Genomic DNA, 17,367 nt, shown 5'->3' with positions numbered 1-17,367 from the left:
CATGAACTAAGGGATATCCCCTATTTTTTGAAAATGAACACCGTGACTCTTGAGTTCAAACACTTAAATATGTAAGTGCTTTCAGAAGACTGTAAGAAGCTATTCATAAAAAGGTACTTTCTTCTCTCCAAGCAAATTGGCCAAGTCATGAAAAATAGGGCTTAGTGACTGCATAATAAAGTTTGTATAGTAGTGTAGAAATACATCAGCCTACCCAGACCAGTTAGTTATATAGCATTTCCATTGACATCCATGTCCTTTAATGTGTGTATTATATTACAGCCTGCAAACCCAAATCTAAATTGCAGGCAGCTTGGATTTGTTGGTTTATTAGAAACGCTTGAGAGAGACTCTTCTGGTCTGTGACATAAAGTACTGAAAGTGAAGTGTGCAAGTAATAATGACAGTGCTGGAAAACAATTTTCTTATGCAAAGAAGGAGCCTAACTGCAAGGTGTTTTTAATTACCAGGCTGTTTACACACACACAAAAAAAATCTGTGTGTGGAGAAAACACTGGATACTGTGTTCTTGAAACTAATCCAGTGGAAGTGTTAAATTTACTGTGATCAACCCAGGAGAAGTAGATAGATTCTCAAGTAATTTGAAATCAGAATGGAAGGTGGCTATACAAACACGTAGATTTTTCTCTGCTCTCCTCCATTAAAAATGGAGTAAGAGGCCCATCAGTGTAAAAAAAACAAACAAACAAAAAAAATACCCCCAAAAACCCACTGTTTTTCCTCCAGCCTCTCATTCTGTGGACCATGAGGACTTTTTCCATAGGCCACCTCTTCTTATAGGCTGCTGCTTTCTCAGCTTATGTAATGTTTTACTAAGCATCATTTAAGGAACTGTAGGAAACATTCTGAATAGCTCCTAAATACTATTTTCACAGACTTGAAACATGTTCATTTTGGAGGCTAAGAAGCACCTGTGAAGTCAAAACAGTTTTTGGTTATTTCATGGCTGTTTTTTCTTCTTTCTTTTCTTTTTTTTTTTCCTAGTAAGACTATCAGAATTCCCTGAACTGGTAGATTGCTTGTGACTTTAAACTATGCCTGTTAATACGTACTGAGTTTTAGTTTTTTAATTCTACCTCATGACATGCTGTTTTTTATAAGATTATTGTTCTGAAATATTGGACACTAACTGTTCTGTATAAAGAATTGAAACTATAAAGTGGCACATGTCATATTGCATCTAAATACTACATACTGTGCAGAGCACCAAGAGTGATAGTTTAACCAGATTTGGTCATAGCTCTGAAAACCAAGACCATTGAGAAGTGTGAGACTGATGGTAGCAGTTGACCTGGTTGAGGGTTTTGATGATGTGTTGATGCTTTTGTAGTGTGTACAGCATGAAAAGGAGCAGGTGCATTTTATATTAAAACAGATTCCATCCATGTAAACTATTAGGAATGTTGCCTAATTCTTCTGATTAAGTATGCAATAAGTTTGAATTAAAATGAGTAGATAACCTTAAGTTGTGAGTGATTACTCCTCTGCACCAATACTTGGAAGTTTTCAATGAAAGCTAGGATATTTTACCTATGAGGTTCACCTAACAGTTATCCTGAAATTGTATTCAGTATTATAACTGATATGCCTTGCAGTTGCATCTTGGGGGAGGGAATGATTTTTAGCTTTTGTCTTTCTAAATTGTATTATCCTGCCTTACTGAATTAATGAAGTAATTTGTGGGTGAGCTTTGGATTATTTCTAGATAGCAAAAAAAAATTTTACTGCTACATATCAAAAAGCAAATTCTTAACTATCAGCCCTTAAACTTCAAAGGGGAAGAACTATTTAAAAAACCAAAAAGCTGTCATAGACAAGAAAATGTTTCAAATGATAGATTGAATTATGAACTTTGCATTAATAGCAAAATGCAGTAGTGGTTTATACCAGTTTCTCTTTACACTGGTCTGTTTTAGACCACTCAAGTGTTACACCACTTGCTAAATTTTACAGTATTTCTACTGAAGATAGAACTTAGTTTGACTGTAAAGCATGTAATATGCTTTATAAATGCATGGTTTCACATTCATGAAATATTGTAGTAAAATAATTCTTCCATTCTCAGCATGTCTGATCAGCAGAAGCAGATAAGCTGCATGGTAAGATCTCTGTAACAACACTAGTATGTTTGAAGGCAGTTAACCTTTTGTAATAGTCTAGGGACCGTTCTTATTGGAATTAAATGCATTTTCTGAATATTCCATTAGAGGTCAGTTTTTAAATCACTACAGCACTGTTAGTTTCTGGGGGTGAGAAAGAAGAAACTGTTAATGGGATTACCAAATGACATTTTTGTATATGTACTTTCTCTGTATTAGGTATGTTTGTGTATTTCAGTATACACATACACATACAGCCATGGAGAATCAGTATGCTTGTCAGACATGGTTAGTTCAGGGGAAAATGTAGCTAGTATGCCTCAAAAACGCAGTTGGTGGTAGGGAAAAAGCACAGTGACTTAGACAACCCCCCTCATTCCAGGGTTTGTTTGCAGGCTTGGAGTCTTGGTAAGGACACTTTTTTTATTGCCTAATACCAGAGTTAGAATGTAGATGTCACCTGTAAAGGAATTTTAGGTAATACTGATGTGAAGAAGGGGCCTGATAGCAAAAAACACAAGTCTGTTGCTCTATGAAATTTTGACTGTTGACATCAAAAATACACTTGCCAAATGAAAGTTAAGAAAAATCTAATTTACAAAATTGGAATAGAAGGAAAAAGTTGACAGTGTCCATAATATTTCTGTCCTGGAGGAAAAATAAACCTTTTCATTTCCTGATAACAGTTGATGGTGCTTTTTTTTTTTTTAAGCACTAAGTATTCTCAACCAAGTGCAAGTTTTTTTTTTAATACAAAAATAAATTGTGTATGTAGAATATTTTGAAATACCTGAGATTTCATAGTAAAATCTTTAGCCTTTTAATGCAATACTAAAAGTATCAGAACTGTTCTGAATATACTGTATTTACAGCCATATACTAATTTACTGTTTGTGGACAGTTTCTCTTGCTTGCATAATAAATTAAGCATTTAATAATTCAGTGAATTTAAAATCTCTTGTAGTTATCTTGCACTGAGCTCTCCACTATAGTGCTTACTGGTTCTTGCCCACTCCCTACTACTAAGAAAGAAAAAAAAAAAAAGAGTACTTAGAACAAAACAACCTGGTATCTAACATGTCTGATTCCTCCATCAGTCTACTACAGTCCTTAACATCAGGCATACTTGGAAGAAGAAACAGCTGACTCACAAAGCCTAGAAAGCAAGTAATATGCTGAGGTTAGTATGATAATGACAAAGTAAGACTGTGGTTGATCATTCTGTTGACTGAGGACTTAGCTATGGTTTACAGAGCTCCTTTTGTTCCAACATTAAACCCTTGAAAGCTGCATACCAAAGGCATTGTTGGTCTTAAAATTTTGCTGAAGTTTTGCAATTGTGAGCAGGCAGATGTCAGCTCAAATAGAACAGTGTAAAACTGGAAATGAAAATTACCCATGGCAGAGCAGAGGGAGACAGGTGTGTATGAGGTAGTGTCTTATTCTTGTCTGGTGTGAAAAGACTGCCTCAAACAGTTGTCATTTTCTGCAGGTGTAATTGAATCTTTGTTGTGAAGCTGCCTGTATGCCTGACACTGCTCTCTCTCCAGGTTGTGCTTTGACAGACCCAAAACTGTTAAATGGGGTACAAACTAAATTGCGGGTCTTCTGCTTGCCAAAATGGGCAGCAGGAATACAACCCACTAGGAACAATGTCTATTTTTGCTTTGTTTTAAAGGCAGTTCTACCCTGACTCTGAATGGAAGGAAGGCACTGCAAGTGTTCTGGTAATGACCCTGTTCTTTCTGAAATCTTTACCTTTTCCTGCAAATGTGACATTCCATTTGCTCTCTGCAGTATTATACTTCCACTTGCAATGGGTGGAGCTCTAGTAAAGCCATTTGCCACTAGCTAGAGTGAAAACAGCACTGGAGAAGTGTCCCCAGCATCACTGCATACTTAGGACGTATTCTGCATGCCACAACTATTTGCTGATGTGTTTACAGTAAATGAGGTCACAATGCAAGCAGGAGCAATTGTGTTCCTGAGCTGCTTCTGCTCAACATGACACTTGAGTTTAAATCAGAAGGTGGATCTGGGGGAGAAGGCAAATTCTAGCTAAGCAGCTGAAAAAAGAGCACATTCTTGCCCTGATTTTCTATAGAGGCAATTACTGATGCACAGTCCCAATTGTATTGTTTTTGAGTTCCCTTGAAATTTAATGAGATAAGACTGAAACTTGACTCATAACCTGACTTTTTTCTGTAGAAAGCCTTGTTCTTGAGGCACACCTCCAAAGCAGGCAGTGGTAAATAGTCTCTACCCTGTCTAAAATAATGTACTGTATCCAGATTATTCTATCTTGACTCTGGAAAAATACTTTTCAGTCTTGAAAGCACATGTGGCTTTCCCTGCCCCTTCATTAAATGTTTCATAATAAACAACAGGAAAGCTGTCTCATAATTAGATAAATAATAGCATTAGTTTCTATGAGAAAAAATAACCAGCATATCACAACATGTAACTGGCACATGATGTTTATTTTGCATAGCTATTACTGAAGCTTCATACCTTTTCCAGGCATGCTGTCATTTAAGAGCTGCTGAAAGCTACTGACATCTCCTTTATATTAGTTTACTTCTTTTCTATGCAAAAGATGAAATAACCTTGTTTATTTTCTCAATGTAAACAACTAAGAACTGACTGAACTTAAAAGGCAGTTGCAGTTGCTCAGACTCAATTGGCTTAAAAGAGGTAGATCTTCAGAATGGAGATAAGTCTCAAATGGACAGAGCAGTATTTTGTAATATTACTGACCGTTGCTCAAAGTGGTTATTACCCAAATTCTAACCATTTTTCTTCATCACTGCAGTATTTCTGTTAGCAGTGGAATCCCCTTCTTTAGCAGGAAATGATTGTTGTAGTGTCCCAGGAACAGCAGAAGAAAGGCCAGTGATCACAGTGAACCTCTTGCTATAGAGGTTGGTCAAGATTGGCTATAGCTGCTGGCAGCATATTTTTACAGAAGGCTGCACCTGGTTCCTAAACTCTTCAGCTGTTCCACAATGGCCTGATGTTGTTGTGATAAGGGTAACAAAGCGCATTTTGCTTGCATCTGATATATTGCATGGATGCAGCGATGATGGTGACAGTCAACAAAAGATTTAGGATCTTATGCCTGAGCTATCCCATGGAAAAGTATTAACCTGCCAAGGAAGATAACTGAGGTCATGCAGGCCTCTATGTAAAACTTTCTCCTTCACACTAACCTGCAGTAACACTGTTTGCACTATACAACACAGAAATGCTGCTAGCTAGTGGTTAGGTTGAAGATCTCATCCTTCCTGGTCCTAGCTAGATAGCAGTCTAAATTTATGCTAAATACCAGTTGCACTCTTAATATTCCAACTTTTTGAAGTATGAAGTAAGTGAGCTTGGTTATAACAATCTTGAAACTAACCTGAACCAAGCTGTCTTCAGTCTAGCTGAAGCACTGCAATTCCCTTTGTGTTATCTTCTAGGACTGGCAACATATGCTGTTTAGTAAACTACATATTCTATATCCCTTCAACCTGTGTTTAGCCTTGTTGTGTTAAAACTTATACACCTTTCTCTTCACTGATAATTATCTGTCCTCTTACACAAAAACATCCATAATTTAAGCATATGATTCCTTTACTTATACTGAATTTTACAACACAAAGATTATACTTAAGCATAGTTCTATCATGAAACACCTTCACTGTGTTCCATCTAAACATGTGAAATATTAAGCATGAGTAGCACAGATAAGGCCTGCACTTACTCTTTTTCCTATAGTAATGCACATTAGGAATTAGTGGCAGGCTTATGTTAAACTCTTTTTAACTACTCAGATTTCCCCAAATTAGAGAAGCATATAGCATCTTTCACAAGAGAAACAGGATTTACTCTTTTTTTATTCCATCAAGGAGTGATTACAAAAACCAATACACTAGCAAAAATCAGATTCTGCAAGTAACAAACATTCAACAGACGTTTTATTTAAATGCATATAATCACGACACTGAGATAAAAATAATGCTCACTTGTGCCTGGCCATTTTGACTGTGAAGCTAGGTCCTATATTATGATTATATCCATAATGTACTGTTTAGAATTGATCTCTGGGGACAGGTACAGCACATGAATAATAAATGTAATAGCCTCTCTAAAGCTTAGGAAAAGACCAATTCAGAACAGATTCTGAAAGCTTTCCTGTTCACCCCCAAAATAGAGTATTTCATGACATTTGGGGAATTCCTCCCCTCTCCCCAAAGAGAATCAAATAGTTTTTAAGACAATCATCTGGTTGTTGGTCACACTTGCTGTCCTCTTCTCTTCTCTAATGCTTTAAGTCTTACCTCTCTCACCTCCCAAGTCTATAATACAGACAATACTTCACATTTCCACAAGTGTTTCCTAGCATTCAAGCCTACAGAAGTCCTTAAGGGCTTCTCCAAACACTGTATTTCTCCTATCTGGCTGCATCTAAGGTCCTCTTTGGCTGTCTCCTGGTAGGTATCATCTCCACTATACTTATATACCTCTGCTTAAGTGGTTATACCCAGAAATCTCATATCAGTGCCAATGTACAATTCTGTTTTACAGATTGTTCAGAGTATGCATAAAGTGGATAGAACTGCCACAATTACACCACAGCCCAAATGAAACAAAAATAATTTGCAAAATGCAAAACACAAGATACCTCAGTACAAAACAACTGTTTGTGAACTACTTTCACAACAAGGGGAAGCTGAACTATTTATTATATTAACATTACAGAAAGAACAGCCATCTTTCTGGCACCATAGCTGTTTACAACAGAAACAAAGCAATGCAAAAAAAAAAAAAAAAAAGCAGAAAAATCAAGTATGCCATCTTCACAAATAGATTTTTAACAAGGAAGGACACTTTAAAGCTTTAAGTAAAACTGCTGTTTCATTCTTTCCACATTTCCCATTTCACATCAAGGCACACACATACATGTACACAATCCCACTTTGAATTGGGGTCAGCTCACACTGAAGTTAAACATTCAGTAACTGCTTTTACATTGCTGAATGAACAGTTCATGTTAAAGCCAAGCAGTAAAGTAGTTGGCAGAACAGATTGCGTAGGCTTAATTTAAGTTTGAGGTTTGAGAAGTCAGTCATCCTCATCTGGACTCCTCCATAAGTTTTAAACTATAAGGATAACTTAGAACTCCCAAACATTTGAAAATATAGTTCTTATAAAAAGGTTTTGAAGTAAATCAAGCAAGAGAAGTAGCTTTCATCAGGCCCTCCTTGATTTTCATATTCTACAATGCACACAGTGAAGCATTTTCAATCACTGGGAGTGTTAAAAGTTGTGGAAGTGATATGGAATAAGCTACTGGACTAATGCATAAGTTTGTTGTTGTTTTAAACCTTGCATTTGTCTAGGAACTCCATTATGGCCAAATTGAACTGCCAGTGCATAAAAACTTCAAAGAGTCTTAATTGCATCAAGGTTTAGAGGCACCATCATTCACCCCATAAATATCAAAGGCCAGGATTACTTTTCACACTAAGCAGGCACTCATCTCCTTACTGAAGTAACTGCTGCCTTGAATTCTCTTATGTTTCATGATACTCCATGTTATTCATAGAAAGTTTCATAAACTAATCTGTTCTCCAGGGTTAAGTGACCTCAGGTGTGCCAATACCAAGTGAACAGAAGGACTGCAAAGGTAGACAGTATTTTTCATAACAGCTTCAGCAGGAATTCATAAGTTGCATTGATTATGCCCCAGGACAAGACAGAACGATGGTAATTCAGATGGGCTCCTCTGAAAAGATGGATCAGTTTTCTATCACGTTCTAGCCAGATTTTCACAAAAACTTTTGAGAAAGACTGAAATTCACCACCAATTTGAGACTGCATGCGAGCTTTTACAACATTCATTGGGAAAAATAAGAATCCCAGCATGGCACCCAACAGCCCTCCACAGATGAAGTCATTGACCAAATGAGCGCTGTAAGAAGTTGCTTCAGGCAGACATTGTTTGATGGGTCCGCGTAGGCCAAAGAAGAGTGCATTACTGGGTCCATTTCGGAGCAGAATAGGTACCAAACCCCGATAATATTCTCTAATCCCATAGTCTTTCAGTACCTTGAAAGCCTGGTAAGTGTTTGTAAATTTGTCATGATATTTGTAGTCCTGAAGCAAAGTTTGAACTCGCTCAAAAGGTGTAAGAAGAGCTTCAGTGGTCCCTGCAAGCACTGCTGCTATGCTACGGGTGAAGAGCTCAGGAGCACTTGTGTGGCTATGGAGCAATGAGGAGAAATCTTCATACAACCCAAACATTAGAGCCAGAGTCGTCGTTTTCTGCATTAATGGAGGAAGGATGCCACGATAGAGATTTCTAATTCCATCTTTCTGTAACTGATGTACTGCGTCCTTTGTTTTCAAGCCATACAGCTGTTGTCGAAAAAGGACCTTCTGGATGGGAAAAGTGACGGCTATATTTGTGAAGGCAGCACAATAGCCACAAAGATAATGTTTACCAGATGTAGCCTTTATGTGATGACTTAGATCTTGCTTTGAATTCACTGGGGCACAACCTTCTGAATCCATCATTCTGTTTTTCTTACTGTATTATATCTCAGTTCTCCTTTCCTACATAAAGAAAAGATAGAACATGGAAATAATGCAGCTTTTTCCCCCCCACTAGTGGATCATTCACACAACACCCAGTATCTTACATGTGAGCAAAGTCCATAAAATTTGAAGGAGAAAGGTGACAAATGCTGTATCTGACAGTCACAGAGACACACTATTTTCTGCAAAAGTCTCAAGGACCTGACTAACCAGCATCTTTTCTCTCTGCATGTTTTGTTAATTAAAACCAAATTAAATGGGGAAGCAAACAGATATAGACCTCTTCCAGTACCACATTCCAGCTGCAAATCTCAAGATAAATAGGATTTTTACACATTAGATTTCCCATTAAGTACTTTAAGGAATTCAAATGCTGAAAGGTCTATTTTCATACTAATAAAATACAGATCACCAAGGGGGCTGGGAGAGGTCCTTAAGGAGGGGATTAAAAAACAAAAACATCCCACACAACTCAGTAGCATTATAAATTCTGTTTTTTCCTACCTGCTTTTCCTTGTAGCAGAAAGCAACAGATAATTTTAACAATTTTAATCACAGGATTAAATTAAGTGACAAGAAAATTGAGTCACTGTTTTTGCACCTTGACCTCTGGGTCCAGTTAAATGACCTACAGCCTCGTCTACAAAGGAAGACAGCAAATCTGCACTAAAGGGGACTTGCAGCAGTTCTCATGAACTAAAATTGAATGAATGAACTAAAAAATAAACAGCCACTGCTCATTGAGGTGGGAAAGGAGTGAGCCACTTCCATTCATTGTTTCTAGTCAGAGATTATTGCATCAACCACTTCCCTATCAGTAAACGATAGGTTTTTGCTTACTGCTTGGCTCAGTCAGTGCCATCAGAATGGAGGAGAAGGCAACTCAACCATGAGAAAGATGAAGAGGAAGATGTGGAAATATTTGACAGCTCTTGCTATGCTTAGTGTTGTTAATAACATCAAGAGGACATATGATGTATTTAGCCCTTCTATACATAGATATTTTTTTTTCTCCTGAAGAAGCTAGTGCAGTGGGTGCTCTTACCACTCCAAAAGGGACAATCATCGGCTAAATACTTGCTCATTCTCTTCTTCCTTTTCCTGTTCCATACTGGAAGGTTATCCCTATGGATTTCTGTGGAGTTACAGTGGGGTGAGTACGCCCTGCTTGTAAATGGGGGAACCTTTCTGTTCCTGTTTAAAATCAGAATCATGGAACAGTTTTGATTTATGATCTGTGATTTAGAAATATGAACCAGGTGGCTCTAAGCAAAAAGCTGCTAAGTCTCCTTCTCTGGAGATATTCAAAAGCTGTCTGGACATGACCCTGTACAATGTGCTCTAGGTGACCCTGCTTGAGCAGGGGGGTTGGACTAGATCTCCAGAGGTCCCTTCCAACCTCAACCATTCTGTGATTCTGTGATCTTGAACCCACACTTGATTTGAATTGTCTGTAGAGACATCTGAGAAGACATTCAGCTCTGCTAGTTCTAAGACTCTGAAGGACACAATGAACAGTTCTATTCAATAAAGCAGAGAAAACCCTGAAGTAACCATTAACAGGCAACATATGATCTCCATTTAAAATTGGATTACTTATTCAACAACTTTAAAACTCTGGTTCTGTAGCTGATCAGAATCCTAACTTCCATTATAGCACAGGTTGCTGTAAAGTCAAGTAAGGCTGGTGCAGTTTTTGTGAACTTCAAATAGTCCCTGGTGGCGAAGTAAACCAGATTTTCAAAAGATTTTTAAAAAAAGGTGTTTTGGGCTACATCCCCTGCTTGGCAAGAGGAACTCTTTCTCAGTGTGCAGTCGCTATAGGCTGTACTATGAAGGATGCACAGCAAAAGCTAAACACAAACAACTTGCATTACATGAAGCAACTTGATGGATTATTTTGACCAAGTATGCCACTTATTTTTAAAAGAAAACACACTATTTAATTCACAGAATGACAGAATAGTTTGGGTTGGATAGGACCTCTGGAGATCATCCGGTTTGACCCCCTTGCTCAAAGCAGGGTCAGCTACAGAAGGTTGTCCAGGACTGTGTCTAGACTACTTCTGAATATCTCCAAGGATAGAGACTCCATAGCCTCTCCAGGCAAAATGTCCCAGTGTTCAATCACAGTAAACTGTTTTCTTGCATTCAAGTGGAATTTCCTATGTTTCAATGCCTCATCCTGTGACTGGGCACCACTGAGAAGAGTCTGGTCCACTTCTCCATACACCCTCCCATCAGATATGTATAAACACCAGTAAAATCCCCTCCCCACCCACACCTTCTCTTCTTCAGGTTGAACACTCCCAGCTCTCTCAGCCCCTCCTCCTATGACAGATGCTCCTGTCCCTTAATCATCTTCATGGCTCTTCACCAGACTCACTCTAGCAGGTCCATGTCTGTCCTGTACTGGGGACCCCAGCAGGGACACAGCACTCCAGGTGTGGCCTCACCAGGGCTGAGTAGAAGGGAAAGATCACCTCCCTTGACCTGCTGGCAACACTGCCTAATGCAGCCCAGGATACATGATGGTATCTTCTTTGCCATAAGGGCCCATTGCTGGCTTATGTTCAACTTATCCACCACCTTTTCTGCCAAGCTGCTTTCCAGCTAGTTGATCCCCAACTTGTACTAGTGCATGGGCTTATTCCTCCCCAGGTGTAGAACTTGACAATCCCCCTTGTTGAACTTTGAGTTTCCTCTTGGTCCACATCTCCAGCCTGTTGAGGTACCTCTGAACAGGAAGAAAATCATCTGGTGCATCAGCCACTCCTCCCAGTTTTGTGCGATTAGCAAACTTGCTGAGGATGCATTTGATCCCACCATCTAGGTCATTAAGGAAGATGCTAAACAGTATCAGCCTTGTATCGAGCCCTGGGGCACAAGACTGGTGACTGGCCTCCAGTTGGACTTCATGCTGCTGATCACAACCCTCTGAGCCCAGCAGTTCAGCCAGTTTTCAGCCTACCTCACTGTCCATTCAACTAGCCTGTACTTTATCAGCTTGCCTTTAGTTATGGGAGACTAAACATCATCTATTGCTCAGCATCACCTATTGCTCTCCCCGTCATTCACTAAGCCAGTCACCTCATCATAGAAGGCCATCAGGTTGGTTGAGCATGATTTCCCATTTGTGAAGCCATGCTGACTACTCCCAATAGCTTTCCTGTCCTTCATAAATCTAGAAATGGCATCAAGGGTTTAGTTGCTCCATCACCTTCCCAGGGAAGGAGGTGAGAATGAGCAGGCTGTAGTTCCCTGAATTCTCTTTTTTGCCCTTCTTCAAGACCGGAGTGATATCTGCTCTCTTCCAGTCCTTAGGAATCTCTCCCAATCACCATGACCTTTTAAAGATAATCAAGTGTGGCTTTGCAATGACATCAGCCAGCTTCCTCAGCCTTTGTGTGTGCATCCCACCAGGGCCAGTGAACTTGTGTCTGTCCAATTTGTTTAACCATTCCCTAACCTGATCCTATTCCACATTACTCCAGACTTCCCCTGTGGTCTCAGGGTCTTGGCATTCCTGAAAGCTGGTTTTACCAGTAAAGACTGAGGTGAAGAATGTATTCAGTACCTCTGCCTTTTTGGTGTCCTTTGTCATCAATGCTCCAGCCTCATTCAGCAGCAGGTCCACATTTTTCCTAACTTTCCTTTTGCTACTTATGTACTTACAGAAGCCTTTCTTGTTGCCCTTCATGTCCCTTGCCAGTTGCACTCCAGATGGACTTTGGCTTTCCTAACCCCATCCCTACATGCTTGGACAGTGTCTTGAAATTCTATCTTACATATCTTTCTATACATAAGATATAGATAGAATATAGATATAAGATATAGAATACAACTTGAGGCAGAGGGAGAAAATATGAGAATATCTCTGTAGTCCACCAGGAGGACTGGGGGCTCTGAACATGAAGCTTCTTCCAATTCTCTGAAGAAGACCTTGTCTTCTACTTCTTCCTGATCAGGCAATCACAGAATCACAGAATCGCTGAGGTTGGAAGGGACCTCTGGAGATCATCTAGTCCAACCCCCCTGCTCAAGCAGGGTCACCTAGAGCACATTGCACAGGATTGCATCCAGGCGTGTTTTGAATATCTCCAGAGAAGGAGACTCCACAACCTCTCTGGGCAACCTGGTTCAGTGCTCTGTCACCCTCACAGTGAAAAAGTTTTTCCTCATGTTAAGATGGAAGTGTCTGTGTTTCAGTTTGTGCCCATTGCCTCGCGTCCTGTCACTCGGCACCACTGAAAAGAGTCTAGCCCCATCCTCTTGACAGCCTCCCTTCAGATACTTGTACACATTGATAAGATCTCCTCTCAGCCTTCTCTTCTCCAAGCTAAACAGGCCCAGCTCTCTCAGCCTTTCCTCATAAGAGAGATGCTCCAGTCCCCTAATCGTCTTTGTACCCCTCCGCTGGACTTGCTCCAGTAGTGCCACATCCCTCTTGTACTGGGGAGCCCAGAACTGGACACAGTACTCCAGATGTGGCCTCACCAGGGCTGAGTAGAGGAGGAGAATCACCTCCCTCGACCTGCTGGCAACACTATTCCTGATGCACCCCAGGATACCATTGGCCTTCTTGGCCACAAGGGCACATTGCTGCCTCATGCTTAACTTGGTGTCCACCAGCACTCCCAGGTCCTTCTTGGCAGAGCTGCTTTCCAGCAGGTCAACCCCCAACCTGTCCTGGTGCATGGGGTTATTCCTCCCTAGGTGAAGGACCCTGCACTTGCCTTTGTTGAACTTCAGGAGGTTCCACTCCGCCCAGCTCTCCAGCCTGTCCAGGTCTCTCTGAATGGCAGAACAGCCCTCTGGGGTATTGGCCACTCCTCCCAGTTTTGTATCATCAGCAAACTTGCTGAGGGTGCACTCTGTTCCTTCATCCAGGTCATTGATGAAGAAGTTGAACAAGACTGGACCCAGGACTGACCCCTGGGGGACACCGCTAGCTACAGGCCTCCAATTAGACTCTGAGCAGCTGATCACAACCCTCTGAGCTCTGCCATTCAGCCAGTTCTCAATCCACCTCACTGTCCACTCATCCAGCCCACACTTCCTGAGCTTGTCTATGAGGATGTTATGGGAGACAGTGTCAAAAGCCTTGCTGAAGGCAAGGCAGACAACATCCACTGTTCTCCCCTCATCTACCCAGCCAGTCATTCCATCATAGAAGGCTATCAGATTGGTTAGGCATGATTTCCCCTTGGGGAAGCCATGCTGACTACTCCTGATCACCTTCTTTTCTTCCACATGCTTGGAGATGGCCTCCAGGATGAGCTGCTCCATCACCTTTCCTGGGATGGTGGTGAGGCTGAGTGGCCTGTAGTTCCCTGGGTCCTCCTTCTTGCCCTTTTTGAAGATTGGGGTGACACTGGCTTTCTTCCAGTCCTCAGGCACCTCTCCTGTCCTCCATGACCTTTCCAAGATGATGGAGAGTGGCTTAGCAATAACATCCGCCAGCTCCCTCAGCACTCATGGGTGCATCCCATCAGGTCCTATGGATTTGTGGGTGTCAAGTTTGCCTAAATGATCTCTAACCCAATCCTCCTCCACCAAGGGAAAGTCTTCCTTCCTCCAGACTTTCACTCTTGCCTCCAGGGTCTGGGGTTCCTGAGGGCTGGCCTGAGCAGTAAAGACTGAAGCAAAGAAGGCATTCAGTAACTCTGCCATCTCTGCATCCTTTGTCACCAGGGCACCCACCCCATTCAGCAAAGGCCCCACATTCTCCCTAGTCTTCCTTTTGCTACTGATATATTTGAAGAAGCCCTTCTTGCTGTCCTTGACATCTCTTGCCAGAATCTATAGTCTCGCCAATCTATAGTTGACACCCACTACAGCATCACCCATGTTGGTCAGCACACTATGCTGACCCATAAGCTCTCAGCTGACCCCTTACCTGTCCCCAGGCAGAGCTCTGTGCATTCCAGTTGCTCTCACATAAAAGAACTCCCTCTCCTTGTCATCCTGACCAGTCCTTCCTAGAAAGCCTGTATCCATCCATCACAGCAATCCTGTCTTGTAAGCTATTCCACCATGTCTTCCATGATCCCAATGAGATTGCAGCCCTGTAATTGCAGACAGACTTCTAATTCCTCCTGTTTGTTCCCCACACTGTGGGCATTAGGGTACAGGCACTCCAGAGAGGCACCCAAGCACACTGACCTCTCATAAAGGGCATGGGAGCTTTCTCCATAATGTGGTCCCATAGGCACTTCCTTATTTATTCCTTATTCATTTATTCCTTAAATTCTTCAAGGTCTGTCAAGGAAAAGCCCCACATAAATGATTAACAAAGACAAAGTGTTTATCCTGATACAAGGAATAACGCCACTGAGAGGAATTCGTATTAGAGGGCTTGTATCACTTTATGTACACCAATTAATAATATTCTTCATATCCACTTAGGTCTATTTGGATATACTAGAATAGCTACATCTAAAGATAAGCTGGTCTTACCCAGTTCTGTGCTAGGAGGAGAGGAGTGGGATATGCTAGTTTTGCTACTGCAGTTGGGAAGTGTATCATCAGAAACAAAACAGTTAAAGAGAAGATTCAAAAGGCATTTGACTAGTCATAGTTATACTGGTGAAAGCTGCCTGCAGCCCAGACATTTCTTCCTCAGGATACACTCATAATAAAACAAAGAGAGACACCTACTTTAATTTTACAAGCTACATGTTCCCTTTGGTGGAACAGCTAGATTTATCAAGTAATGAGCATTTAAAACTGCAGAGACACCCTATTAATCCTTGAGAAATTTAACTTAGTTCTCATGCTTACAATTCGGGAACATGCAAGAGACAGGCACAGCAAGTTTTTCCAGAGATGTTTATGACAGAACCTTTGCTTTCAGGCATAATTTATAAGGCCTGTGTTACCTACAAGTACTAGAGTACACAAGTTGCTTCCTGGTTAAAATTTATTACAAAGAAAACAGTTCTCAAAAAGAATAAAACCTTTGGATCAACAGTAATACCAATATGTATAAATCCCTGGAGGTGTTACAACATATAATTTCTTTACAGGAATTCCCCTCACCCCACAGGTAAATTTCAGAGCACCCTGGAAGGGGAAACATACGATTCTTTTTCATAGCATGTTCCCTAACCCAAGGTCCATACCTTCAGGTGCCTGCCACTTTTATCATCTTGTGGTATATAGCATCTATAACATCTTCTAAGAAGCATTTGAGCCAATTTACCTGCCTAAATGACCATGCTCTTCAAAACGTTGGCACATGACCCACTAGATCAGAAACATAAGGGAGAGAATAAAGAGAAAGAGTTATTTGGTACCCAGTATTCCTTCGTATCTAGAACACTGTTAAGAAATCACAATGTTTGCAATCTTGACTGCAAACTACTTACCACTGTGGTGTTAAAGTGCTACCTAAAAAGTCCTCATGGCCCAGTCATAGTTTAAGATTATCTTGGAAAGTGAACATTCAATCAGAGTAGCATTACAAACTTGCACTCTTTCACCATCAAGTATGGGAAATATTGGCCCTATATATTTAGGCTTTATGCTTTTTCTAAAGCCAAAAGGAACTCCCAGTTTTGTTTACAGTTTTGTTCATCAGTTTTCCAAGTTTGATTACCTGCCATTATAAAGGTGTCAGATTAGCAGCTCAAGAGTCACCAGACTCACCAGCAATGTCTCATCAGTATGGGCCTATCTGAAACATGGAAAAAGACTGAACTTTTTTTTTTGAAGTTTTATCCCAGACAACGTGGTTCCTAACTTACTGCATTCTTCTCGTAACTCTGACATTCCTTAAGATTTACAAATTATACAGGTTATATTTTCAGTTTACCATAATGGAGGCACTCTCAGTGTTCCTGAAGATGCTTGTGAAGACCTATCACATAAGGCCCATTAGAGACACTGATATTTTGCAGACATAGGCAAGACACCCAAGAACAATTATAACAGTTTTGGTGTAAAAAATGAGGCAACACAGACGTTAATACAAACAAAATAAAGGTGCAAACAGTAAAGCAACAGCTTAAGCGATCATTTGAACGGTCAAACAAGGCAAACAGCAAACTAATGTAATAAAGCACAGCTGACCTGACAAATGGCTTTTGTTTTTAAATGAATTCACTGCAACAATTGGCGAGTGCCCCCTCCCCGCGAGCACCCGTCCGTGTGCCCTCTGCCCCCCCCCGGAGGCCTCAGCAGCACTGCGGCCAAGCGCAGAACGACGCAGCCGCCCTCCGGGCAGCCCGGGCTCGCTCACGGGCAGGCTCTCCTGAAGCAAACCGGCAGGGAACTGCCGCCGCGCAGGGCCGCTGCCGCCCCGGCACTGCACGGCTTGCCCTGCCCTGCCCCGCCCCGGAAGCGCGCCCGACTCGCACTGACCCACCCCGCCTGCCATCGCTTCCGGTTGCGCCTCGCACCCCGTCCGCCGCCCGGCCGCCCGGTGCGCGCGCGCAGCAGCCCCGCGCGACCTGCCTCGCCGGCGGCGGTGCCCGCGGCGCGGCGGGTGGAAGCTGCGAGGGGCGGCGCGGCCGGGGCGGAGCAGGGCGAACGGGAGAGGCGACCGGCCGCCGCCTCTCCCCGCCCTCCTCCGTGACACACCTGCTCTGGCTGCCATGGCGCCTGCGGGGGCAAGGCGTGCCGGGGACAGGAGCCGCCGCCGCCGGCCGGGCCCGGCCCGACG

General features: G+C 41.8%; 1 protein-coding gene across 9 annotated transcripts; it reads right to left on the bottom strand.

Annotated features, from left to right (window-relative positions):
- Positions 1 to 6,057: 6,057 nt before the first annotated feature.
- On the bottom strand, positions 6,058 to 17,367 carry SLC25A51 (solute carrier family 25 member 51). 9 transcript variants are annotated; one of them, XM_067316582.1, is made up of 6 exons: positions 17,286 to 17,367; positions 15,827 to 15,950; positions 14,868 to 14,963; positions 14,602 to 14,770; positions 13,941 to 14,121; positions 6,058 to 8,720 (listed from the first exon to the last, which is right to left on the bottom strand). In XM_067316582.1, exon 6 carries the CDS (start codon positions 8,679 to 8,681, stop codon positions 7,806 to 7,808), a length of 876 nt encoding a protein of 291 aa, XP_067172683.1. In that variant the 5' UTR covers positions 8,682 to 8,720; positions 13,941 to 14,121; positions 14,602 to 14,770; positions 14,868 to 14,963; positions 15,827 to 15,950; positions 17,286 to 17,367; the 3' UTR covers positions 6,058 to 7,805. The 9 variants fall into 9 exon arrangements, 8 of the variants coding, with proteins under 8 accessions (XP_067172683.1, XP_067172679.1, XP_067172682.1 ...); XM_067316578.1 differs by lacking the exon at positions 17,286 to 17,367 and adding an exon at positions 16,303 to 16,910; XM_067316581.1 differs by lacking the exon at positions 17,286 to 17,367 and having other exon boundaries at positions 15,907 to 16,910.

Source organism: Apteryx mantelli, chromosome Z (assembly GCF_036417845.1).
Source record: "Apteryx mantelli isolate bAptMan1 chromosome Z, bAptMan1.hap1, whole genome shotgun sequence".
Classification (NCBI taxonomy): domain Eukaryota; kingdom Metazoa; phylum Chordata; class Aves; order Apterygiformes; family Apterygidae; genus Apteryx; species Apteryx mantelli.
This window is presented reverse-complemented; position numbering and strand designations above follow the sequence as displayed.

Excerpts from the sequence above, each read along its gene's own strand:
- SLC25A51 (XM_067316582.1), bottom strand. The coding sequence starts at position 8,681 with ATGATGGATTCAGAAGGTTGTGCCCCAGTGAATTCAAAGCAAGATCTA.